Here is a 27,615-nt window from a genome sequence, read left to right on the forward strand (position 1 = left end):
GATGAACAATTGATCTCCCACCCGATAAAAGAAAGGCTGAACTCTTAGATGATTTTATAATATGGCACAGTATTTATAATTTACTTCCCGAGCACCTGCTTTTTCTCCCAGTAGCCATTTATATACTCAGTGCTCAACTCAGTAAGAAATTTCAAATACGCCAAATACATTTTTTTTTCTTTCTCTCCCTTTATCAGAGAACATTCATGAGAACAGCAGTGTCAACCACCCATTCCTATCACATCCAACCAAACTGACCTAACATTTTGTTTGGTTCACTCCCGACACACACAACTCACTTCAGCAGGGAAACAGGATCTGGGCAATGTCAAAGGTTCACCAGTGTCTGTGATTTCACAACCCCTGAAAGGAAGAATACAGGCAACGTTCCAAAACACCTACTGATATTTACTCAGGGAACACAAATATTCTTGAGTGGGAGTTCCTATTCCAGCATACAATACAATTCACAAAGTGTTTTCACTCTGAGAAGCTAATAACTTCACTACTGAAATCGGCTGAGGCTCAACCTGTTTTTCATGGTCTGCACAGACATACTTAACGTTAATCCCATAGCCACAATCTTTCCCTTTGAGTACTAAATCACAGTCTGAGTACCAACTGTCCTCACTATGTGGTTTTAATAGCATCTGCTACAATTTTGCTTTTCTTGAATATTCTTGAAGCCAGTGCAATAGTGTATTGTACATGCAGAACAAACCTGATCTTTCATAGGACAGAGACTTAGATTCCTCTGGAAGGTGGCAGGGGGACCATCTGAGTGTAACCAGGGGAGTGCTGGTACTACAGAGATGCGTTAGTGGAAGAACACCAGCCTGCCCAGTGGCTGCCACACAGCTGCATTTAGCTGATCCTTGTTCTGGCTTTGGAAGTGGCTGTAAAACCTGTTACTTCCTTATCAACTTCATGTCACAGTACATAAAAGGTAATTAATCCTGGGGCAGCAAACAACAGACATGGGCGTGGGAAAGAGAAAAGAATTTTGAAAAAGTGTAAATAAACTTCCTGCCCCATCCTTTTACAGTAAAGATGATTACAGCCACACCCACGGTCAGAGTTTTAGAGAGTGTCTCAAAAGGTCCGCGGCACACGCCATAAAGCATTCGAAAGAATACGAAGCAGCCATTCACTGCATGCAAAATTTCATTGGCAAATCTGGGTTGACCTAGTAGCTCAGGGTTGCCCCAGGGCATGGGGTGGAGAGAGGGACTCAGACTTAAACATTCATTCATAGGAATAAAACCACGATGTCTGAACAAGGAGGCGCCCCGCGCAGACAGTCCTGATTGAGGTGCAGGCTGTGATCACCTGCAGCCTCTCACACCACCCTATGGTTTTAGGCCTTCTTAAGGATCACAGATTGAATGACAATTAAAACAAAACAACCACCACGAAACAGCAGATCAACAAAGTAACAGTAAAGCCATAGCTGCTCGCACAAATTCTCACACCAAGCTGCCTTGGAGTTCCAGAAGCAGACTAGAGACCAACATGACAAGTACTTGGCTGATACCAGGTGGCCCAGTGGTTTTATCTAAACACCCATCTCATGCATTGATTATAAATTTGATCTTTGACAGGACAGGGTATTTTTCTCCAAAGTACAATCTGACATTGTCAGTATTTGCTAGGGAAAAATACCTGTATATGTCACATTTATTTTAGCAAATGAGGTGTGGTAAAAAGCAGAAAGAATACTGATAAGTACAAAATAATACTTTAATAACACATGAACACAAACTTGAAAACAACATAAACAGGTTAAAAATTTTGATATGATACTACAAACTTGATTTTGATCATACCCAACTACTAAGATACTATGCAAACCATGAACATGGCATGCCATCGGAAACCACTTCTTTTTCAAGAAAAAGCAATTCTCAGCACACATTCAAAGGCACACAAAAAAGGAAATCAGAAATGAAAGGGATGTTAAAAAAATAATTTAGGCAGACACAAATAAAACCACCCCACTAGTGTGTGAATGATGCATGTTTTTATGATATTAATTACACTTAAGTATTAAAAAATGCCAGTGATCTCACAGTTTACAATATCCACATCTTCAAACCTGCGGGAGGAAGGGCACAGAGCAGCTTGGATAATTGCACCCGCCGCATCTCCTCACCCAGTTACCTGAAAAACCAAAGACTTAGTTAGGACTTGTGGGTTTAATGGGTCTGTTATTATAAAATGTGATATAATTCTAGAGAAGTTTGGTTTAAAAAGGTATTTGATACCAAAATTTCAGCAATGTTGCCTATAAGAATCAAATTGTATTTATACTAAACAGAAGTTTTTGAAAAATTAAAGATTCATAAGCTCTTTCCATTTATTTATCTGTTTGTTTATAGAGTACTGGGGATTGAACCCAGAGGTGTTTTCCAGTGAGCTACATCCCCAGTCCTTTTAATTTTGAGACAGGGTCTCACTATGTTGCTGAGGCTGGCCTCAAAATTGTGATCCTCCTGACTCAGCCTCTGAAGCCGCTGGAATTACAAGCATGGCAGCTCTTTCCTTTTGATTCAACATCAAGCAAATGTCTTTCACTACATGAAAAGCAAGCCTGTTGGACTGAATTGGAGCAGGTAAGTACAATCTAGGTCAGTGACATCACTGGGAACTTCTGACTAAAAAGGTCACATCCCTGGGAAGTGTACACTGGGGGCACTCACCTCTGGAGTGTTTCAACATCACTGACACTGATCTATCTGGGTCTAGAGAACAGTGCCAAGCTCCTCGGGACAGGGGACCTTGAAGATGTGAGCCAATCGCAGCAAGAACTGCATCACCTGCTCGTCTTGAAGGAAGGCGGTGCCTCCTTCACTCTGCAACTGGGTTCAAGACCACACCTGGTCTGGCCGCCGTGGGGAGGCCTGCATTTGCCACGCCCTGGGATCCCTCATCTTGTTCTGATGTGGCTGATGAAGCCCTGTGATCAGGAGGAGTGGGTGGCGGCTCAAAGTCAGGTTATTTACTAAAAACTGTCTTTTTTTCAAAACCCATACTATGTCTAAGCATTTTGATAAAGAGTTGAAAGTCAAGCCAGGGACTGGCAGGCGCGAAGAACACAAAGTCATCAGAGGGCACTCTGCTCGTGGGCTTTACCTTCTGCCTTGGTACGTCGTCAGCTCCTCTTGAAGGATGGATGCTCTCTTTTGTAGAAAGTTAACCTAGGAAGACACCTTGTATGAGAAGAGGTGACTACAGCTCAAATGTCGATTCTGCACATAGAGCATGGTGGGGTTTCATTTAGATTCAGACAACTCCTTAGGTAAAGCTCAGGATTTGCTGACTGTCAGTGATGGGTTTTCTAACATTTGGTCACATCTCATCCCGACTCACATGCATCAGAGGCTACAGAACAAAGTCAAACTCCTTTTTACAGAGCCACTTTATCTGGCCCCAGCCCATCTCTGTGACCTCCTCTCTCTGCAAGCCCTTGCCACCACTGCCACCTCATACACGTCTCACACTCTTGCCCTTTGGCATGGGCAGTTTTCCCTCTGTGGAATGCTTGGCCGACTGTCCCCTATTCATCTTCCATGGCTCATTCCAATGTCACCTTCCTTCGGAATCCTGCCACGATTTTCCAGCTACCTGTGGGGCCTCGCCCTGGGCCACGACAGCGGCTCCCTCCTCTCTCTGGCTGGATTCTGTCTCTGGCACCTCCCACACTCCCTGTGGCTGTCTGTTTCATGTCTCTCCCCCAAACCTGAGAGCTCTACTGGGGCGGGAGGACTCCTTCCTGTCTCAGTTTCTCTTCCAGGGCTGGGCATGCGGCTGTTATTCACTAGCTGTTTAATGAATGAATGAGTGAGTAAAAAGAAAATTACTGCTTTCTGGAAACCTCAATCCATCCTGGGGATTCCCTGAGGTTGGAGAGACAGTGTTTTGTAGTGAGCTTTGCCTGGAGTTAGGCCAACTTGGGTCCAATTCCTGGCTTGGTCGCTAAGGCTCTGGGAAAGTCACTTCAGCTTTTGAAACCTCATCTGTGAAATGGGGCTGATGCCTGCTACTTCCCAAGGTCTGAGGACCATGCAGAGTGATTACCAGGAACGGCGAGTGCAGACCTCATGGCAGGCGCCACCCTCACGCCCCCGCTTTTGCAGGCCCCGGATGGAGGAAACTAGGACTCCTAGCATATTCTCTAAATCGACGTTATGATGTATTTGATTATTTGGAAGCATAAATTTCTATACGATTAAAGATAGCTGTAACAGGCGTAAGTTCAAAAGCACCTTATACAATCAAATAAAAACAATTTGAGGATAATTTATTCTATGGCCTGATGTAATCAAGAGTCGGCATTTGATCTGATTGAAACTGTTTACTCTCGTCTCTTTGGTCTGAGCTGTAGCCATGGCAACGGCTGATTCTGAAGCGTAGTTATGCAAGAGTACAGCTGGCAGAACCAAAAACGTGCTTGAGAGAGGGGAAAGCACAGTCTTCCAAACGGGTGCCGAGGATAGTGGTCCCCTTGGGTTTGCTCATCTGTACAGTCACCCTATTCTTAATCTTATCAAATGACCCAAAGGACAGTTGATCATTTGGACAGATGCAAGAATCACACTGATTTCACCTGCCTCCCCTTGCTGCACTACAATCGGAATTCCAACAATCTAAAGAAAATACAGGCACCTGTGCTTTCAAACTCCGTCTGCTCACTCTCTGGCCTGTGACTCCATGCAGCTGCCAATTCTGAGGCCCCAGTGCAGCTGGCAACACTCTGGGTCAACATCCAGTGTTAGGAGGCTGAAGGAGGTTTTATCACAGAAATGATATGAATGATAACAGAAGCCCTGCAGGGGGATATCAGGTTTCTTCCCCCCAGGCGCCCCTCAACACCTCCAAAACAAGAATCAACCAAACCTTCCTCCAAAGTCTCAGGTTCTTCCTAGCTGACCCTGTGGAAGCTCCCAGAGTCAACAGGTAAGTCACACCAGGAGAGCTTTCCATGTAAATAAAGATTGCTTAACTCTCTGTGCTGAGCTTTCTTCCAGCACTTAGTTTTATATGCTGGAGCGAGCATAGCACACCTTCTTGGTAGCCTTGGAGAAGCAACGGCAATAAGTAGCAGAAGGACCAATGGAATGAAGATTTCATTTTCAGATAAGAGACTTTTTACTGAGGGGAATATAACAGGAGGGTAATATAACAGAATCTGCTGCACATTTCATCTTACACATTATAAATACAGCTAATGTGAACTGTATTGAACTGTATCATTTATTTGTAAATAAATTTATTGAGCACCTGCTATGTGCCAGACACAGTTCTTGGCCTAGAGAGGGCAGGCATATGGCCCCTTGTGGAAACTTTCTAGGAAAACATACATCTTAAAAGTACTGGAAATGGGAATACGTGAATCTTTCGCAAGTTAGAAGTAAAAACTCATTAGGCCAGCAATACATAAAACATTCAGAGAGAATGGAAGTATACAGAATACTTAGAACCAAGTATCTAAAGTCAAATCGGTTTTATCTCTCTCATTATATTTTATGAACTATACCAACAACCATGTATTTCAACAAGACATATTTAATCTAATAGTTTGAATACCTTGTCATTATTTTGTCTTGCACTGAAAATACTTCTTATCTCTAACAACCATATAAAATACACCAGAATAAGCATGCTTCCCACTTAATGACGCTTCCTTCTCTGCCTTTTAGCACAGTGAGGAATCAGCAATGTGCTAAGTGATGACATTTTGGACCTGTACCGTAGAAAGAAGGATGAAGTTGTACTGGGATGTGGATGGCAAATGAACTAAGCTTCCATGATTGCACTTTTCAATTTCAAGGGGACTTGTAAGAAAACCTTATGGAGACAATAAGTTCCTGTTTTGTTTTGTTGTTGGTGCTGGAGATTGAACCCAGGGGTGCTTTACTACAAAGATACATTCCCAGTCCTTTTTATTTTTTATTTTGAGAGAGGGTCTTGATAAGTTGCTTAGGGCCTCACTAAATTGGTAAGGCTGGTCTTGAACTTGCAATCCTTCTGCCTCAGGTTCCCAAGCTGCTGGGAATAGAGGCGTGCGCCATTATGCCTGGCTTGAGACATGAGTTCTTAAAGTAGTAAGAAAATAATTTAAAACAAGACAAAAACAATTCATCCTGAGTGCTGAACTCCTCAGGACATGATGTTGATTTCTGGCACTAGTTCAGAATCAAATTTATTTCCAAGTTTCTTTCCACATATCACCTAAATCCTTGGGAAAAGCCTCAGTCCTTGGCGTTACCTGTGATTTTAGGGAGGAAATGGTGTCTTCGAGTTCTTGTCTTAAAGATGCTGGCATCAACCCTTTGAATTTTGTTTCATATTCTTGTCTTATGTAAGTTATCTAAAATGGAAAAAAAAGAGAAAGTTACCTTTTTTTTAACCACAGACATGATTGTTTTGAATTTAAGAAATACCAGAATGATTTCTATTTGTCACAAAGATAAGTTTGCTTATCAAGACAAGAAAGATGAAATGAGAGGAGAGTTCCACAAACGGAAAAGCTATCCAGCCTGACCTTGTGACTCTGGGAGGGATGGTCCCTGCAACCATACTTTTATCTCTTTAAAATCCTTGTTAACATAATTCTCAGCATCTGATGAACAAAACACTTGTTTTGTCCTCTCCACTCACAAGGCATACCCCTATGCTAACCCTGCAGCCCTCCCTTGACCGAGATGTGGGTGATGATCACACTAAACCGTGACTGGAGGACAACTCGTGGCATGTCTTTGGTTTGATTAAACCCCGGCAGGCACCTGGAGCACTCAATATGATCCATATGAGTATAAAGGGATGGAGGACGGAGAGTCTGCATAGCTGTGTCTCAGGGCCTCCTCAACGCAGGAGGACAGTAGTAGTCCTGGATATGGGGAGCATCCCTGGCTCCCCAGTTTTATTCTGCCTCCAGAACATAATCAGGCCGGTGCCCAGCTAGCTGATGGTCACTGAGCTGGTGAAGAAATGCTGGTGGCTTATCCCATACACGTCTCTAAAAGCTGAGGAGGTGAGAGTGGTGGACACGAGTCCTTGGAAGGTATGTCTAAACAGGATGCAGGCATGTGGGAGCCACAGAAATGTGAGCGTGCACATGGTGGGGCCGTTCTACAGCTGTGTTTGCAATTTTCTTCCTCCTAATCTGAGATGTGGTAGAATTTATTACTTTTAAAATCTATTGCATGGCTGTGTCATTTAATGTTAAAGCTAAACTGCAGTGTATCACAGAAAAGGTTCATCAGACACACCTGGAAATAAGGAAATATACTATGAAAATGTGTACGCCTGCATTCATCCAGACGAAGTTATGGATTTGTTAAGATAGATGATGTAAAATTATTTTCAAGTCCCAAATTTTCTATAGGTAACTGAATTGAGAAAGAAATTTATGCTAGTAATTCATTTCATCACTTACTAAAATTCTGTGGTAATGGTTTCAGAAAATAAATTTTCAACTTTTGGCAAAGCATTTTTTTGAGATATGGTATAATTTTCTGATTTATATCTAAAGGAAAAAGTAATGAAAATAATCTCTTTCACTGATGTAAAGACTTTGCTGATGAAATATTAGTTGCTTGTCATATCTATTGATTTTTCTCACCTTCTTGTACTTAATTTCAATAGCTACATCAGTTAGCCAATTCAAATGAAAGGTAAAAAGAAAGCAAAACACAGGCTGTATAAACTAGGCTTTAGGCAACATTTATGGAGGTTCTGCAATTTTAAGCTCCTGGTCATTTAAAAATGCACGTTCTACTTATTGTATCCTGGTCTGTTAGGAATTTCTGCTCCCTGTTTTTGCTTGCAAGACAACTTGGCTGGGTATAAAAATGCTTCAATCTCATTCTTTTCTCTCAGAACTTTTGAGACATTTCTCCAATGTCTGCTGGCATTACATATTATGAAATCTGAGGTGAAGCTGATTTTTTTCCTGTTGAATGTGACTTACTTTCTGTGCTAGGATGAAAGAAGTTCATCCTATGATGAATTGATTTTCCATATGATTTTCTTTTCCCTCAATTCACTGGGAAATGTTTTGGTATGAATTATTCTATATCAATTTTCCTGAGTGTGTGTGTACCCTATTTTTAGATTCAATTCTTTGAACATAAGTTATAAGAAGTGTTTGTATTCTATTTTTAAAATATATAGTTTTCTATTTGTTCCAGTTTTTAGGTATGTAGAATTTGTATATGTTGCCTGTTCTTTAAAAATATTCCATAATTACAATTTTCTGATTACTTTTGCTTTCTTATCATTTTATATATATTTTATATTTTCACTTCATTTTGCATGATTTCCTCTAGCCTGATTCTGTATTTCCTTGAATTTTTTCAGACATAATTTTTCTGTTTTTGTTTCTTGTAATATGGTTTAAATCTCTGTAATCTTTTGCTTTTATTTACCATTTTTCCTAAGTTGAGAAATCATTTTTCAACTGACTGTTGACTTATATCTTCTTTTACCAGTCAGCTCTTCTTTTTTCTTATCTCCCCCACCCTCCATTTTCCTTGAGAGAGATAGATGTGTTTTGTAAATGCTTTGACACTGTGAAGAGCTGTTTGTTAAACAGAACTGTAATTTGTCTGACCCTTCCCCTGTTTCTTGAGTAATTTTCTATTTGATATATGCTCTTTACTTGCTGCTTGCTTACATTCCTTCTTTCTCTTTTAATCTAGCAAAGACTTCATGCTAGTTCCTTTTTCTTAAAAAAATTACACCTTGTTTTTGAATGGAACCAGCTATTTGCTTAGTGTTGGGACAGGGGGAGAACTGGGGTTAGCCACAGCTATGATTTGGTTTTGTTGTCTTCAATACTTTAACCAAATCTATCATTCCATTTGCTCTGAGGGCCCATCTCCCTCCATTCTCAAGTACTTTAGGGTCATGGCCAAGTGCTGAAGCTCCCTGGTTCCTGCTCACAGTTTCTCCTGACTCTCTCTCTGTCCTACCCCGCTCTTCACTTCTGGTGCTCTCCCTCTACCAGAAGGTGACAGGGGATAGAAATCTGTGTGTGACAAAGCTGCTCTTTGATCATCACCATCCCCTGTATCACTTTTTAAATTTAGACTGCTTTGACTGAGGACACATGTATTTCTTCTTCCTGTCTGTTACTTTATTCTTCGTTGTTATGATTTCATTGAATCTGAGTAAACTTAAAATGAGCCCCTGGAAAATGTGAAGTTACCTCACCTATGAGTGAGACTTCCAATCAGGAAAAATTACTACACTGAATTCTTAAGCCCAAATTCTACATCTAAAAATCACTATATCAAGCAGAATCCTGTTACTTTACTAAAATCATGGAAAACTTTAACCAACCTGCTTTCATTATATTTATGAGGTTACAAATGTTTATTGAGTACTTTCTGTGCCAGATAAAATGCTAAATGTTTTATATGGATTTAACCCTCCTGATGATAAAATGAGGTAAGCACCAAGAGGTAAGCCATGAGTTCAAAACTTGGGCAGTCTCCTTCTCTTCCTTCTGTTTTTTTTTGGTACTGGGGACTGAATCCAGGGGTGCTGGGGACTGAGCTATGTCCCTAGCCCTTTTTTTTCTTCTTTTCTTTTTTCTTTTGAGAGAGGATCTTGTTTAAATTGCAAAGGGCCCTGCTAAATTGCTGAGGCTAGCCTCAAACTTGCAATCCTGCCTCCCCGAGTCCCTGGGATTATAGGTATGTGCCAGTTCCGGTAAGTCTGATTCTTTAAGCGTAATTCTTATCCACTCTGTTCTACAGTTTCTCTACCAATCCTTCCCAATGCTGAAATGTTTCTTCCACCCCAAAAGGAAAAGGATGTCATAGACATAGCTGGTTACAGGACAATCTTATTACAGACTGAGAAGCAAGATTCACTGGAATTGACCTAAGCAAAGGGTTTGATGGACATACTATTTATTTGACTAAAGAAAGGAGGTTGAATTTTTATAGATAAATCCATTTTATTATTAGATTTTAACACTAAATTTTATTATCATATAGAATTCTAATTATACCAATAAGTGACGTCTATCAAGCAGAAAAGTATTCGAAGGCTATTTTGACTTAGAGACACTGGAAAGGAATTTCCAGAACTGTTGTGGCTCATTTCCATCCCACTCTCCACTCCCAATACCGTTAAAGGGCACTGTGTATAATTATCTCCTCTTCCACTTCCCTACATCACGGAACTTCCCTCTCTCTTCCCTCTCTCCATCACGGGAACTTCCCTCTCCACTTAACTTCCCTTTCTCTTCCCTCTCTCCATCACAGGAACTTCCCTCTCCACTTAACTTCCCTCTCCCTTCCCTCTCTCCATCATGGGAACTTCTCTCTTCACTTTACTCCATCTTATTTCCTTTAGCAAGTCATATTAGGAAACCCAAATATTATAACAATGACATTTCTGTAGCATAACAAGGTTCTGGAAGCTGAGTGGAAATGGCAACCATGTGACCAAAGACAACTGTGTTCCACTCTCTGCAGCAGACTGTCTGTCCTTTCCTCAAAAGCATGGCACTGGAGATATTTCTTTAACTTTTGAAATGGACTATGAAGACTGAGAGCACCCCTAACTTGAACTATTATGATCAGGTAAAACGTGTAATCAGACAAATATTTACATAAATTAAAGACTACAAAGTGTACAGAATATGCAGTTGATTTGAGCCAAAAGGGTTCCTAGAAATAAAAATTCAAAGTGATGGGAAAAATGAACCTTGAAAATCTACAATTTTGTTAAAAATATGGGAGTACTAAAATATACTTTATGATACTTTTATTTGGAAAACACTATTGATTCATCATGCCAATAGGTCAAAACTATGTCAAAATGTGAACTCTCCTTTGTATAATGAAACAACAGTCAGAGGGAAGTGTGTAGCTTCGTACAAATCACTTAAAGTCAGTTCCTCAAACACGTCATTACATTGCAAGTTCCAATGCATGCCACACTAAATCCTTTCAAAGAACTGGGAAAACGGGAGGTCAGTTATGGAGTTGTCACGGTCCTGTGAGGGTTGTTTACTTGTCTCTGCCTGGTTGTTCATTATCATATTCTATGTAAAGTTCAGGAAATCCAGTGGGCCTGCTGTTACTTTACCAAGTCCAACAAGCACCTGGGGTCAGTAGGTAGAGAAAAGAGGGAACTGAGTAAGAATTCTATTCATGTTATCTTTTCATCTCTCTCCACCATTGATATCATCTTAATCCAAAATACCTTCGTCTTGTGTCTGGATGACTGCAGTACTGGTACCTTGGTTTTGTCTTTCAATTTGTTTCACTTTTAAAATCAAGGTTAGGCCAGTGTGCTTGTGCAAGGCTGTAATCCCAGCAACTTTGAGGCTGAGGCGGGATGGCAAGTTCAAGGCCAGTCTCAGCAACTTAGTGAGTCCCTAAGCAACTCAGCAAGACCCTGTCTCAACATAAAAAATAAAAAGGGCTCAGGATATGGCCCAGTGGTTAAACACCCCTGGGTTCAATCCTCAGTACCCAAACCAAAGCAAATATAAAGAATGAGTTGGGACTGCTTAATGAACATTTATTTCAGACAATTTGGGAGGCTGGAAGCACAAGATCAGGGTGCCTGCATGGTCAGGTGCTCAGCGAGGGCCCTCCTCCTGGTTCTGTCCTCACATGGCCTTTCCTTGGTACATGCATCCAGTGAGTGCTGAACACTCCCTCTTCTTATAAGGGCCTCATTCAATTATGAGGGTTTCACCTTCATGACCTTGTCTAGACCTAACTGTCTCCCAAAGTCCCCATCTCCAAATACCAACACTGTGGGGATTAGTGCTTCAATATATGAATTTTGGGGGTTGGGGGAATATAAGCATTCAGTCCATAGAAGTATACAGGTGAATTTTCAGATTCTTGCCAGTAACTCTGCCCACAGTTGGGGAACCATTACTCCATACTAAATGAATTAAGGAAGGATCTTAAAACCCTTGCCAATTTCTGGATCTCTACCAATTAGAAATACATGGGAAGGTCAGGGAAATTGACACTTCTACGCACCGAGGATTAGTTTATTCAGAACCTGTCTGACGCCTCATTTAGCTGTGCGTTACAAAGCAAAGTTTGACAGGTGAGTATGTAAAGGGACAGGAGGAGGGGAGGAGGACAAGAGATAAATTTGGGGCATATGTACCATACTCTGAAGGGGGCACGGGTGGGCATGCAGTAGGTAGTCTGGAGTAAGCAGAGAGCATCAAAAAGACATTGGGCTTCCAACGAGTCGTGAAGGGCAGGATTAGGGCACAGGAAGAAGGGTTTGCTGGGGTGGGGGGAACGGGTGTAATATAAACAGAAATGTGGAGGAAGTTTCTGAGGGATCATTTTGGGTAGCAAAAAGCTTTAGAATTGGCATTTTAGGGGAGTGAGTACATAGAACTCATATGTCTTATTTTCTAGTCTGATGAAGGAAAATGAAAGATACAATAGTAAAAGATGCCAAAATTAAAAAAAAAAAAAAAAGCTGTAGTACAGCTGAGAAAAAATGCACTACCTTCTAAGAAATGTCATCTTATGGGGGTGAAGGTTCTGTGTTGCCACAGCAACTGCCAAGAAAGATCCACTGTAAGAAAGGTGCTCTGCAGCACTGCCTGTGGAGTTCGAATCTCAAAACACAGTGAAAACGAGAAGTAACCAAATTTTCTTAAAATATTAAAATATTCATATCCCTCTCTTTCTTCAAAATGGTTTCATCTTCCGTTTTTCTTCTCTGGCGCTCAGCAGGGGCTATCCTGTTCCTGCCCGGGGGGACCGTTTCCACCTCAGGGAGTGCAGTCTTACTGAATGGGTTGTGACCCCAAGGCAAAGGGCTGGCTGACCAGTGAAGCAGCTGCCGGCTGCTATAGTTGAAGGGTGGCATGGATTAGTTTCTAGGAAGGGTGTGAGGTTACATTTTCAGGAAAAGGAACACTATTCAGTCCTGTGGAGGAAACGATAGCTATAGAAAGAGCAAAGGATTTGAAAGAATGAGAGGAGGATTTGAAGCAAGCGCTTTAATTAGGTTTAGATGCTCCAAATCCAGCTTCAGGTAGTTCAAAAACTTCCTTGACATCAAAAAGAAACAAAAGGTCTGTTGAGTCTACTTATAAGAATTCACACATACAGGCCCGGCATGGGGTGCATGCCTGTAATCCCAGCTGCTCGGAAGGCTGAGGCAGGAGGGTTGCAAGTTCAAAGTCAGCCTCAGCAACTTAGCAGGGCTCTGAGCAACTTAGTGAGATCCTGTCTCAAAATAAAAATTAAAAAGGGCTGGGGATGTGGCTCAGTGGTTATACACCCTGGGTTCAATCCCTGGTATCAAAAAACAAATACACACAAAACAAAAGCAACAACAATAACAACAACAAAAAAACCACACACACACAAACAAAAAAGGTGGGGAATGGATAAGATACTCAAATATCAGAAAATGACCAATAAGCTGCCCAAATCTGTGTGAATCAAAGACTCAAATAATGTTGAGGTTGTGACATGAAATAGACAGTTGAATATTAAAATCTTGGGCAATATTTTGTATACAAACTGTATACCTTATTTCCTGATGGAGAGGGAAAAGCTAAAACCACATTATAAACCTCCTATAAACAAGCATGGCCTTAGAAGGTGCTCCCTTAGCCTTTCACAAGACGTGTGTGGGGGATGCTTCTCTCACCAGGATCCATCCCAGCACTCGCTCTGGCATTCATCCGCCAGTCTCCTGGTAGCTGGAACCACCCTTCCTCCACTCTTCGGCCACCCTAGGTCAGGGTGGGGTCTGTGACCTGCTAATCACCACACCACAGCCCAATGCCATGACTGATTAGGGCCTACATAATGACTCAAGTCCAAGTAACCAAGTCACCTGTGTCAAGAGACACAGGCTCTCTCTCATCCACCTGACTCCTCTCCAGGGATGTCATTCTGGAATTATCACAGTCATCTTGTTACCATGGAGTGAGAACTGGACTCAGAATAGAGCCAATCCAGGGAAGAAGAACTGAGAACCAGACAGAGAAACGGGACTTTTATGAAAGTACACCTACAGTTAGCCTGAGAATTGTCCTGAGAATTTTCAATTTGGATTGGACTTTCTGTCACATGTGACCAAACCAATATGAATTGAAGCAATGGAGAGGAAGCAAAATATTAACTTGCATTGTAACCATTAGACTATGGATGTCCTCTTCTGTTAATAAAGTTTTACTGTAACACAGATGTGCTCATTCATCTGTGGTTGCTTTCTTGTGACAATGACAGAAGTGAGTAGTCATGACAGAGAGCCAAACACTTGCTACTTGGCTCTGTAGAGAAACGTGGCGGACCCTGCGCAGGACCGTGAGCTCCACAGGGCTCTTGCTGGCTGCTGCAGCCCCAGCTCAGCCCGGAGCCCGGCGTGTGGCAGCAGCTCGATACTACACATTCGTTGACGAATGAATGAATCCAAACCTCAGAGCTCACAACCGCTGGTGTTAAGTCTGTCTTTATCTCAAAATGACAGGATCTTCAGAAAGTCTAGAGTAAATTAATCACCAAAGCTTTCCCTAAATACAAAGAGCAGATTCTGTCATCATGGTATTGCAGTTCTTAATCAGCACCGTGGCTATTAATAAGTAGGCCAGCTTCAAAGCTGAGAAAGTCGGAGGCAAACACCAGGGCCTACAGTGCTGCTGAGATCAAAAGGGATCTTAGAGATTCACCCTGAAGGACTGGGGCTTGTTTCACCCATGCTGTTTCCCTTTCCTCACTTCTTCCCATTCGCTGACTCTAAGACTTTCTATGGGGCTGTGATAGTAAATGACTCAGGCCTCTCTTTCTTCTGAAAGTAAATGCCAGCTCCTTTCTGCTAGAATGATACCTTTTGCCTCATTTCTAATATTTTCCTCCTAATAATATCATTCCTCATGCTTTTTCTTTGCTTAGGTTGATACCTGCAGTGAACATTCCCCTCCAAGAAGGACCAATACAGGTCTTCAGGGACTGGGCTCCCCACAGAGGTTTGGGAGGTATGGGATGACAAGGCCTGAGTGTGGACCATCCAGCGAGGCACACGCTGGAACACACGGAGCCTTGAAAGGCCAAACTTGTGTGAGTTAGGTGGAAGCACCTCCTCTATTTTGCAAGGCACATCTCTGAAAGGTTCTGGAGGAAATAAAACCTGGGGGAGGGACGGGTGATTCTCACTTCTGTTTACAGGGCCTGACCTTCCTCTTAGAGTGACTAGCCCTTTTTGCTTGGGGCTAGACTTCCTGAAAAGGTAATTTCTATCAATGGAGAACCAAAACCCCAGCCAAGGAGTGGGGGAGGAAGACTCCTAATATTTTTAACCTACTTCACTAATAAAAGACCCAAGAAGATTTGCAGAGTGAGGATAGGCTGAAGGAATTTGGGGATTCCTCTGATATGTACTCTTGGTACACTGAAGAAAGATTGGACCACTTGGCACATAGTAAATACACAACAGATATTGTTTTAACAAGTAAATGACTGAACAAAGTTGTGTTTGAATAAGTAGGCGGGGCCTTGAAATTATGGGAGGCAGTAAAGGTCATGCCAATAAGTACAGATTTAATTAGCAGAAAATAGGAAAAGCAAAGAAAAATCCACATTGATAATCATCCAATATATTCAGACACTGTATTGAGCACTTAATATGGAGTCTTTCACATACTGTGAAGATTCTATTTAATTCTTACATAAAATCTGGGAGATAGATATTAATATACCCAATCCACAGAGGAGGAAACTGGCTCACAGTAACTGTTAGAACCAGGATCAAAACCTGACCTCTAACCCTCCACTGCTCCCACTTACTACTGGAAAGGGGAAGAGAGAAAAAGATCAATCTGGAAATATGGCAAAGAAGTCTCAGGAGAGGGGATAGCCTGGCATCCTCAGGGCAGCTGGGAGCTGCTGGAGAATCAGGAGTGTGAGGAGCTCTAGTGGAAGGTGATGCAAGCAGGAAGTCACGTGATAGAAGCTGAAAATAAGCTGTCCTGAAGAACAGCAGTGAGGGATGCTAAAGAGAAGAACTTATGCCTTCAGCCATGTGCTCAGAAGGGTGATGTTAACATGGAGACACTGGCTACAGAGGGTTGGTCTGGGTATCATGGGAGAGAAGATATGCTTTTGGTTCCCAAAACTTGGGCTGGGGTACCAGGGAGACATCTGTGTGAGGGAGTGGAGCTCATGAAAGCCAGGGCAGAGGCCTAGGAATCGTGGGCCAGTGGAGGAAGTGGCAGCCTTGGGGAGGGAAGAGCTCTCTGGAGGGGGAAGGAAAGAATGGGGAAGTCCCCTGAGCCACGACCCATCCATAAGGGACTCCCACATTTAAGATGGAGAGGGAAGTTTAAGAAGAGAAAGACCAGGAATGACCAGGGAAGGGAGATGGGTCTGGAGAGAGAGGTGAATGGTGTTGGGTCTCACAAAGGAAGGGAGCAGATGGGGGTGGGTGGTGCAGAAAGGCCGAGGAAATGGAGCAGGAAGAGCAGATGATTTCTATCATTTGCCTCAAATATCATCCCCATAGTGGAAATAGAGTATTCTAGATAGCATATTAATCCTAAAAGATTTGGGCAGGCAGCAATGCTGCAATAAAGAGAGATTAAAATGGAACTAATTTCTTATAAGTTGTTTCCTATTTTAAAGCAAAACTTACAATAAAAGGTCCAAGTCTAACCTTTTGTCAATTATCACTCAAAATATCTGATTTAGTCGGAGATTTTTGACCTGGTTTGAGGGCATTTTCAAGAAAGAAAAGCTATGACTGCTCTTTCTTTTCTGCACATTTAAACGCTTGACAATTATAAATAAGTTAAACCTCTCCCTCAAAGTGCCAATTATCTCCTTATGTTTGAGAGGGCATGTCTTGCCAGATATGGTATTCTATACAGAACACAAAATAGGAACACAAAGGCAGTCACTATCCCACGGCACACCCAGGATTCACTTAGGCAGCTCCAATTAACACTAATGAGGATTTAGTGCACGAATCCCCTTACCTTCCAACGAATGGGAACAGAGACCCCACAACCCCATGGCACAGCATTTCAAAACAACATTGTAAACAGTCACTGACTGAATTCATGAGCTGTTCACCTTTACACAGCAGAGAGGAAAGAGATTTTCATTCAATTAAAAGTTAGGGAGTGTGATGTTATCACAAGATTTCATTTGAGCTTTCAAAATGGAAAAAGGGTCTGCACTTTTTACATGAGATGTAAAAAAGAGTTACATAAATATGAAACTACGTGTGCTAGGCTAAGAAGGGAATGGGTGGGATCACTTCTAAGTAAGACAATGGGGGGTCTTTACAGAGGTGATGAGACTTGATTTGGACACTGAAGAATGAGCAGGGACTTCTAGGTGGATGAGGGAGAAGAAATTGCTGGTGGAGGGAAGAGCAGGAGGTGTGAAGGTAAGCATGTATGGCACACTTGGGGACCGTCACGCTGTTGGATGTGGACAGGAGTCACAGGTGGGTGGGGGTGAGTGAGGCAGGTGGAGAAGATGCAGTTTAGGGCTTCACAGGGTCAGGCCAAGGTATTCAGCTGTTATTCTGCAGACACTGGAGGAATTCACACGGGAGACTGACACATCCCGATTTCCATTTCAGGAAGAGATGCCTAACGTAGCTGTCCTGCTTCTAGGTTCTTCTTTAGCTGATCTCCACACAGTCGCCCAGTTCTCTGAAGTGCAGATCTGATCCCTGCCCCCACACTCCTCTACAGAGGCATGCACTAGGTTCTTCTACCTCCTCTGCACAGGCATCTCAGCCATCTCTTAATGACCTCAGCCTCTCTTTCCAGGACCTGTGGTGCTCCAGCAATGACACAAGTCTTGCACCATTTCACGACCCGTGCCTTTGCACATATTACTCTGTGCTCCTTCTATGCCTCTCCTTTCTTCCATGTAGCTGGAGAATCGCTCCATTCTCACAGAGGACCTTCTCCAGGACACCTTCCCTGGTCTTGTAGTCAAGGCAACCATCCCTCTACTAAGAGGCCTGGTATTTTGTGCATCTACCGTGGCTACTGTGATGATGATGATGATTGGCGCTTACTAAGTGTACCAGGCACCATATTGCACCCTTTTGCATATATTCTATTTCACTGAATCTTCCCACAAATCCTTGATGGTGCTTTTATAGATATTTACATAAGAAGAAACGGGTTCAGAGAAGTTACTGTCTTAACCAAAGTCATACAGCTATTTAGTACCTGACCCAGGACCTGTGTCTAGGACTTCCTTATCCTAAAGCCTCTGCTTTTAGTGCATTATCACATAATATTATAATTACTGATTTGCATACTGTTTTCTCTTAGTAGACTGTGTTCCCTGAGGGTAAGTTCTGTGTTCAGCTGAAGAGCAATGCTACTTAAGAAGTAAATAAGATCAGATCATTGTTTCTTTTGAAGTCTGACAACATTATATGGATTGATTTTGCCAATATGAGGCATTTTGCCTTACGCAGGCTGGGGCGTGCACAAAGCCACACGCACCACACCACGTGCTTCTGGGCTTCCTTAAGCATCCGCTCTAGGTGATGTGGAGAAATGGCAGCCAGCTAGTGGCTCATGTTCCCTCTTTTAAAAGAGGTTAGGGCCTACATTTTTTCTTATAAATCAGATAAAATGGTCATGAATACTAACTGGCTTGGTCTACGTAGACTTACACAAAAGTACAATTTCCATCAGAAACAGGAGAAACTTTCTTTTAAAAACATAAGCGTGTTGTTCCTGATTTAGACAAAACCAGCGCAGCCTTAAGAAACTGCACTGGGATGGTAATCGCTGTGTTAGATTGAGCAAGAGCTTCATCTTCTAATCTTTTTTTCATTATTATTTTCGCTGCTGTGCTCTTTCAGGAATGTCTCGGTGCATTCCTCATAAAACTGTTGCCCGGATCTTTTTTTAAAACACATCAAACCAACAAAGGTCAAATAAAGAGCAGGCAGATTTTGTTCTTTCAGTTGAAGGCATTTCTTTCATATTAAAAATGTACTGAAATCTAGAAACATATTCTAATGATGTCTGAAAAGAATTCATGCTAGAAAGTAAAAAGACAAAGGAAAAAAGCTCTCGACAATTGCTGGTGGCTGAGGGCTGTGGGACCCTCACTGGGACAGCTTTTTTCTTTACTTTAACAGCAGAGAAAATTCACTATTTAAAACCAGAAACAAAATGCCCTAAACATTGTCGTTCTTTATGTTTATTGGCCCATGAGGCAAAACGTATTTTAGTGAACATTTCAACCTCCTCATTTATAAGTGAAAACAAACAAAAAAATGTCTTTTCTTATTCAGAGAGAATTCTAGAAGGTTTGCTTTTGCTTTATTCCCAACCATCAGAGGCTGCTATCAGAAGGATTTTCTGTGTAGCTGGAGTGCCTGAGCTGGTAACTCAGGGCTCCACCGCAATTTCATTTCTGCTCTTTATCTTGCACGTGTATTTAAAACCAATGCTGGCAGCAGAAAGTCTAAGATTTGGAGGATAAGGATACTATTTTATCTTGCATTATGCTAACTTTTTCCCCCAGCTTTGAGAAAATCTCCCCCCTCCTTCCTTTTGATGAACTAAATTAATCTTGCTTCCTCTTGGCCTTAGGAAGAGTTTAAATACCAGACAGGTGAGCCCAAGTCCCTGTAAGTGGCTTATGTGATCTTTGTCAAGTCCAGTGATCTTGGAAATATGAGTTGCACTGTGAACTTCAGTTAATATATGCTTTAAATGTCCCTTAAGGCAAAGAACATGTTTGATGGAATGGGAACTTTTAGAAAACTTGTCTGAGGTTTTCTATTTAGCCTGCACATGGTAGATCTTGACTTAATAGCTATAAGGAGCGTGGGAGAGGAGGACGGTGGCCAGTGTGGCTGGACAAGGACTGGGTACAAGGTGCGAAAGGGTGGCTGGTCTTAGGCACAGGCCTGCAAACCACATCATGGGCCTTCAGGAACACCTTCCGCTTCTTAATCTGAACCACTTCAGGACAGTGAGATGGTGGAGACCAGTAGGTGGTCAGGGGAGAAAGTACCAGGGTGACGGCACCACCGCCAGGTGGCCCAGCCCACACAGCTGTAGAGCTGGTCACCTGTATTTGGTGCCAGGTGCTCTCTTCGCCTCTCCTGATGAAAGTTCTGACTAAATTCACCAAGAACCAGGGGAGGCCCTGTCAGAACCCAAAGGGAGAATCAAACCCGTTTTCAAGGAATTCATCGTTTAGCCAGGAAACAAAATTAACCCACAGACATTATTCATCCAGCCCTGGGGAAACAGAGGACGTGTAACAGAAATAAGGGGGAGAGAAAGATCTTTGGGCCTGACTTTGTTTGGAAGTTCTGTGGAAGGGGTGAGTCTTTAGCTGCACTCCCAAAGGTGGGTAGCAGCTGGAGGGCAAGAAAAAATTCTGGGTGAAGGAAAAAGCATAAACCAAGGCACGAATGAGCATGGCTGGCAAATAAGTGGAGGGCACACTCAGCAGGGGTCTGCTGCGGATCCTGGGTGCTTGCAAACGACGCTGGAGCGTCCGCATTTGGCAGTCTGTTGGGCAGCTGAGGAGAACCCTCAGAGCCTGACGGAGAAGTCTGCTGCGGGGGAGCTGGGTGGTTCTGGGCAGGGGAGTAACACCATGACGCTGCTCTTCTAGGAAGATCCCGCGACACGACAGGCCCCAGGCAGGGACAGTTCCCTACAAACCTGGTGATCAGGAGCCCCATAAAGGCGGCAGTGGGGAGAAGACGAACAGAACTGAGGTGACATTGGGAGGTGGAAATCACTCAACCTGTGGGTGAAGAAATGCTTATGAGATACGTCTGACACTTAGAGCAGAGTCTGAGACAGTGTCAAGCATTCCAGCAGTCTTCTCTTAAGCTGGCAAGGGCTCAATGTCACAACAGAACGACCTTGACATCTCTGGCTTCTTGGTTCCCCATCTTAGTCAACTTGGGCTGCTATAACAAAATACCATAAACGGGGGAAGCTTAAACAACAAAGATTTATTTTTCACAGTTCTGGAGGCCAGAAGTCCCAGGTCAGGATGCCGGCATGATTGGGTTTGGGTAAAGGGTGCTCTGCCTGCTTGCGGAGGCTGCCTCCTTCCTGTATCCTCACGTGGCAGAGAGAGGCACAAGATTTAGCTATGTCACTTCTTGTAAGGGTGAAGTCTCCACCAGCATGACCTAATTACCTCCAAAAGGCCCCCTTCTCCAAATACTTTCACACTGGAGGTTCGGGATTAAACATGAAAATCAGGGGGAGAGAAGAAGGAATAAATGTTCAGCCCAGAACACCACCTCGATTTTAACAACTTCCATTTCCATGCCACAGATTTTTTTCACCCCACTCTGCTAACGTTACCGGCCTCTTTTTCATTTGCAAACCCAACCCTACAAAGTTGCTGAGAAAATGCAGGTAAGGACAGGAAGAAGGTTCAAAGTCTTGGTCCAGCAGCTGGAGACAACTGGATTTTTTTTCCCATCACAGATCTGATATCTAGTGACCCCCGGACTCACATGAGGGCCTGCCTCATTAACCCAGTTCATCTGAATTAACTTCTGCCTATTCCCAACTTTTTGTTCCAGGTCCCTGTTAGAATTAGAACTCAGGACCAAAGAAGTACGAGTCTGGGACTTCTGTAGCAGTTGAAATAAAGGGGAACTTTCTCTTTTCTGCTGCCATGAACTTGTAATCACAGGCCCAGGAACTGATGGCAGCCATCTTGCAGTCACGAGGGGCTAGCCTGCAGAGAACGGAGCCAACAAGAAAGTGAAAAAAGGGAGAGAGAAAAACTGGCTTTTGGTCACATGATTTGAGTTATTGGATTAAACTTCCTTTGAAGTCAATATTTATTACTTATATTAAGTACATGAACCAGAAATTTCTCCTTATTGTTTAAACCAGCTTGAGTGTCAACCAGTTATTTCTAATAGATGGTTTGGCTGGGCAGAGCTTACCTGACAAGAGCCGAGGCTTTGTGCTCTATAGGTTGGCCAACCACCTCCTGCGAGGTAATGATGGCCACTCAATTCCATACTGCCACACCCTATAGGCTGGACTGCATTGCTCTGGGTGCTGACATCTGGCCAACCCCCAAACCAACCTCCACATCTCCAAATGCACTGCCTGCCTCTCTGCTTATCTGCAAGACTCTGGTCGCTCAAAGCTCTCCCACTGTCTGAATTAATGATTTGAGTGCCCTTATGTCATCTCTTGCTGATCCAGTCCAGACTTGTATACACTGAAATCTTATGTTGCTGGGTCTTCTGTGACACCCCCAATTCTGGTCCTCCCTGCCACCTGCTTAATTCATCTTGAGGCTATCTTTTGTTGCTGCAGAAAGTAAACAACTATAATAAAGCAGACACACTATTTTGATAGTGTCAACTACAAATTCAGGCTATTTAACCTCGCTGGACTCTCTCCACTGCTGGTAAACCTTTTACTGGCCTCAGGGTTACAGGTTTTTTTTTGGGGGGGCGGGCGGCCTTTTTCACACAATATCTGTCTAGGACACCCACATACTTAGCAAGCTGGTATTGCTGATGATCTGTTTCTGAGGTACATTCAGGGTCCACTGACCTCTGTGCTTGGTGAAGCTTTTGGCAATTCCTAGGGAGCACCACAGAAAATAACTTTATATGAAGACAAAGGGTTTAGTTATTTGCTGTGTCTTAATTGATGTAAGCCATCAAAGTAATAATTGCAGAGAACAAGGTATAAATCAATGAAATAAGTAAATGGAAGTGATTAAAGGAAGAGCCACTTTAAAGCCAGTGTTGCCCAATCTCCCGAAAACAAAACCCAACTGCTTTGTAAAAGAAATTATGATCGTTTACTTTTATTTTTCCTAAAAAGCACTAATAAATAATGGTAAGTTCAATTTATAATTAAAGAAAAAGAGCCCTTCACTTTTATGCTTTCGTAAGTGAGGCAACATTCTTTTCAAATTATGATACTCTGAACAGGCAGGCTCAAGGTACTCCGGCTTCTTTGTACTTCTCTCCCCTTTATTTCAGATTTTATATGAATGAAACACGATGACTAATTCCTGCTCTTTGGATCCTTCAGGATATTATTTAAACACTGGCATCTGGTCTAAGGGAAATTTAATGCTAAGTCAGAGGAGCATTTGAAAAATAGTTTACATCTGGTTTTGTGCTAGCCGTCCCTACCAGGGCACAGCGAGCGGAGGAAGGGAGCGCACTGCCGCGGCGCGGGCTGGCCGGGGGTAATGCACACCCCAGCGCTCCCTTTTACAACGAGGGATCAGTGCCCCCTTCTTTGTAGCAGTGTCATGACCTCTATAATGCTTCTTAAACTGAGGACAACGATGGACCCACCGAGCCTTCACACATGATTTAAATCTGATCTGACAGTACTTAAACCCAGAAGTCCAGAAGGCTAATGGTTGAACAAGCTTGGGAAAATGTCCAGGGACCAAGTGTGGAAGCTGATGAACTGCAGAGCGTAATCACAACTTCAGGGCAATGGGGTGGGGAGATAAAGTAACATTTTTGAGTTGTTATCAATTACAGGATTGACTTAAAACTGTGGCCCCATGATCATTTTCTAGAAAGAAAAAAAAAAAAACCCAAAAGAATAATAACATATTCCTTTCATTTATACCTCTACTATGATTTATTATATCAGGACCTAAGTTTTAAAGACATCCTATTCTCTCTCTCGTGCACACAGAAATATCCATCAAGAGGGATTTCAGAGGCTAAAAATAAGCAGCAAAAATATTTTAGGGTAGTCATCAATTTTAGATACAGGCATATTTTAAATTTCTCACTGTTTAGTTAGACAAAAATAGAGCCATAATCCAGCTCACGTGTAATGTTTGTGTACAAGAGAAACTTCACATGCAGGACTATGAAGAACGTGTGTCGGTTAGTGGTCCTCGCAGAACCCAGGGGAGTCTGGCAGTGCCCCTGTCCTTTGGAGCGGGGTCACAGCCTGTGCGGCTTCCCTGAGCACTGGTCTTAGGGTATCCTTGGGACCCCATCTCAGGAAAGTCAAAGTTGGTGCCCCGGCCAGTTTCTGTTTTCTTTTTGATTTTAGCTTGTGAACATGTCACACATTGGATACGCCTCTGCCCCACCCTCTGACTTGAGCTCAGGCCTCCAGCTATGCTGAGAGCTCTCCGATATTCACATTAAGTCTATGGCTCTAAGTCAGGAACTTTCTACCCACCTCCAAGGGCCCCTGTTACCTCAGAGACCAGTATTTCAGCACTTTTTGTAACCTGCATTCCTTACCAGGGAAGAGCCCCACCCAAGAAGTCCTCTGTCCATAGTTAGCACTAAAAGTCTATGTAATTCATAACCAGAGGGACAGAGAAGACAGAGACAACTCTGAAGTCACTCGGCTACAGATGACTTTGGGGAAGCAACACTCCTGGGAGGACAGAAGCTGAGGATAACAGGGCTCTCTGCAACCCGCCAAGCCCACCGCCCCTTCCTTCCTGTGGCGCTGTGGGCAGACTGGGCTTTCCTCCTGGCTTCTGTTAGAACCAAGATGTTCTGACCCTCTCAGCATCACTGAGTCACTTGAAGGTTTGCACCAACATTTTAGTCAAAGGCAGGTTTGGACAGGCTCCTTCCAACTGCCAGGCTGACATGACATAAAATTGACAAGTGTCGCTTTTCTCCGGCACCTCTGGTTTCTTCCTCTGACCCTCACCCTCTTGCAGAATCCTGCCCTCCTCCCCCTCCTTTCTGAGGTCAACAGGCTAAACTTTCCTTCCCATTTTTTCCTAGCAAACTCTCTTTGGTAAGGTCTCTGACCTGTGGCCATTTTAAGGGTAACTTGTGCGGGAAAATCTCTAATTGAAAAATTAAGTTCTGGTCCCTGGCACCTGATAGTCTGCCCCCATATTTTTTGTTTTTAGCAACAGGCAGGATAAACATTTTGAGAGAAGGGCAGCTGGCCCTTCCTCCTCTCTCCACTGAAATCAACCTACCAGTTTGACTAACTCTATTACTGTTGCCTATTATTACTGACTTCTTTCTTTCCTTTCAAAAAAATGTTATGACACTGAGCCCCAACCATTAGAACAACTCTGAAACCTAGATTTTGTAGCCAGGACTTCTCCTCTAATGACTGCTTTTAGACGTTAGAGTCGGCATGCCTGATTGCGATGCACGGGTTAGCACACTGCTATCAGGCAGGGTTAGAGACTGAGAAACAGGTGTGGCCAGGGAGTAGGAATCTGGGAATCATGCAAGGAATGAAAGCTGAAGCCAACAAGGATGGATGACATCAATGAGGGAGACCAAACGTAGCTGGGAGAAGCAGGGATAGAGACCAGAAAACAGGGGCAGGCCAAAGAGCAGAAATAAGAGACTGAGAAGGTGGGCTCTACAAAAGAAAGAAAAACTGGATTATGCCAGGTCAAGGAGTCAAAGTTCACTTTAGCAGTCTGGCCCTTAGTTCCTTCAGGAAAAAAAAAACTTTTACTTTTCTTACAGTCCAAGACTAATGATGTCTCGCACATAGTAGGTGTTCAATAAATGTTTTCTAAGTGAATAAGTGCCTTCTCCTATTAAAAATAACTAGTGAGACATATGTTCTTTGAGTTGAACTGGCATTTAAGAGGGTATAAAACTTGTGTTCTGACATTTTCAAAATGTACTCTAACAGTTGTATGGATATTATACATAGGATTTTCTAAGAGGCAGGATTTCAACTCACTGTTGGGTCATGTTATTTTCTGTATATATTTATGATGATTGTAATTAAAATAAACCTCATAATCAAAAATGGTTTTTTTGCAGTAGTGAGGACTGAATCCTTTGGTGCTCTACTGCTAAGTAACCCCCCAGACCTTTTTATTTTATTTTGAGACAGGGTCTTGATAACTTGCAGAGACTGATCTTGAACTTGCCATCCTTCTGCCTCAGCCTCCTGCGTGGCGGGGATTATAGGTGTGTGCCACTGTGTCTGGCTCATAACTAAACTTTTAAGGAGGTTTTCTATTTGTTGGCAATACACATAAATGCAAACTTTTCATCATTTGTTACCTGTTTATAAAAACTAAATACCAAAAGTGCTGACTTTGAAACACCTCATGCATTCTTCAAGCTTCAATGAAACCTCATTTAGATGCTTCTAAATGTTATTAGTCACAAAGTGGAATCAGAAAGAATTCACATATTATAACAATATAACACATGTTATAACTAATATAATTTTCATATATGCTACAATTAGTTTTTGGCAAGCTTCACAAAATGATTAGTATATGCATAAGCAAAAATTTAGCAGTTTTAAAGAACAATGAAAATGAAGCAGACATTACTTCAGAATTCTAAGTCTGACTGCCAGTTTCCAAACACCTGTGGAATCAAGTGCGGTCACTGACGGGAGCATGGCGTGGGGCGCTGAGGTGTGGTAGGGGACTGGGATCAAGCTCAGTGCAGACTAGGAGATCAACTCACATGACTGTCCTTAAAGAACAGTCTGCTATTATAAAGAAGCAGATGAAGATTATACATGGCACAGATACAACATGTAAAGACCATGCATACATAAGAACCTTCTACTATTGCTCAAGGGCAACGCACAGCTCAGACGTCTGCTGGGCTGCCGGGCAGCGGGTGGTAGAGCACACTGCACACAGCTGGCTGGAAGGGGCAGTGCTGTAAGCAGCGGGAAAGGGAATGGTGGGCTAGGAATCAAGGTGCCCACAGGTGACGCCTTGGAGAAGAGACCCCTGACCGTCTTGTCCACAAGCTCCAGAGGGAAGGATGGGGAGTGGGCATATGCACAAGGGCGGAAGGGTCAAAGCGGAAGGCAGGGCCAAGGCTGCACCTTGGAGATGAGGGTTCTGTGGAGCTTCTAGGAGACCCTGTGACGGTGTGGGAGGAGGGGCCGGGCAGTGACTGATGCGAGCACAGGCCCAGAGGGAAGAATGCTTCTATTCCATGTGCAAGAGGACGCTGAGGCTTCCTTTGTCTCTCTCTGGCTGGTACCAAATGGAGAGGGTAGTTCTTTTTTTTCAGTGTTGGGGATGGAACCCAGGGTCACATGCATGCTAGGCAAGTGCCCCACCACTGAGCCGCATCCCCGGTCCCCCAACGAGATAAACTGCTCATCTCCAGTTGGTGAAAGTTGACTGTGGAGTGAATATACTTATTATATGCATGCGCACCCAGTACATGTATGTATATACACATATGTGTGTATGTATGTGTGTGTTCTTACCATGATATAGTCTCTGTCCTTAAAGAAGCCTTAGACGAGTGGAAAAGCAGAAATATGTCTAAAATAATTATAGGGATGGCAATGTATCTAAACCCAACAGAAGGTGGCTATCAGAAGTCCTCAGAAGGGAAAAGACCCCAGTAAAACATAAGCATTCCTGTTTAATATGTGCACTAAGACAACAAAAAGGGATGAAAGGGGGAAATGAAAACATAAACATCATCTCTATTTGGGAACAATATAATTGCCTACCTATAAAATTCAAGAAATTTAAAAAAATCAAACTTACACAAGTACTAGTTCTGGTGGCCTCTATAGACACAGATCTCTCCCCCGACCCCTCTCTGTTTATATATGACCTAAATACTTTCCTGAACATTAACAATGACCATTTAGAAAATATAAGGGAAATTCACAAA

The 27,615-nt window shown here is 42.8% G+C and overlaps 1 protein-coding gene across 1 annotated transcript in view; it reads right to left on the minus strand.

Annotated features, from left to right (window-relative positions):
* Window positions 1–3,128: 3,128 nt before the first annotated feature.
* The window catches only part of Cep112 (centrosomal protein 112), a 447,190-nt gene continuing 422,703 nt past the window's right edge, over window positions 3,129–27,615 (minus strand). Inside the window, 2 exon segments of the mRNA XM_047546437.1 lie at window positions 3,129–3,197; window positions 6,269–6,370. Coding sequence (XP_047402393.1) covers window positions 3,129–3,197; window positions 6,269–6,370 — 171 coding nt within the window.

This window comes from Sciurus carolinensis, chromosome 3 (assembly GCF_902686445.1).
Source record: "Sciurus carolinensis chromosome 3, mSciCar1.2, whole genome shotgun sequence".
Taxonomy (NCBI): Eukaryota; Metazoa; Chordata; class Mammalia; order Rodentia; family Sciuridae; genus Sciurus; species Sciurus carolinensis.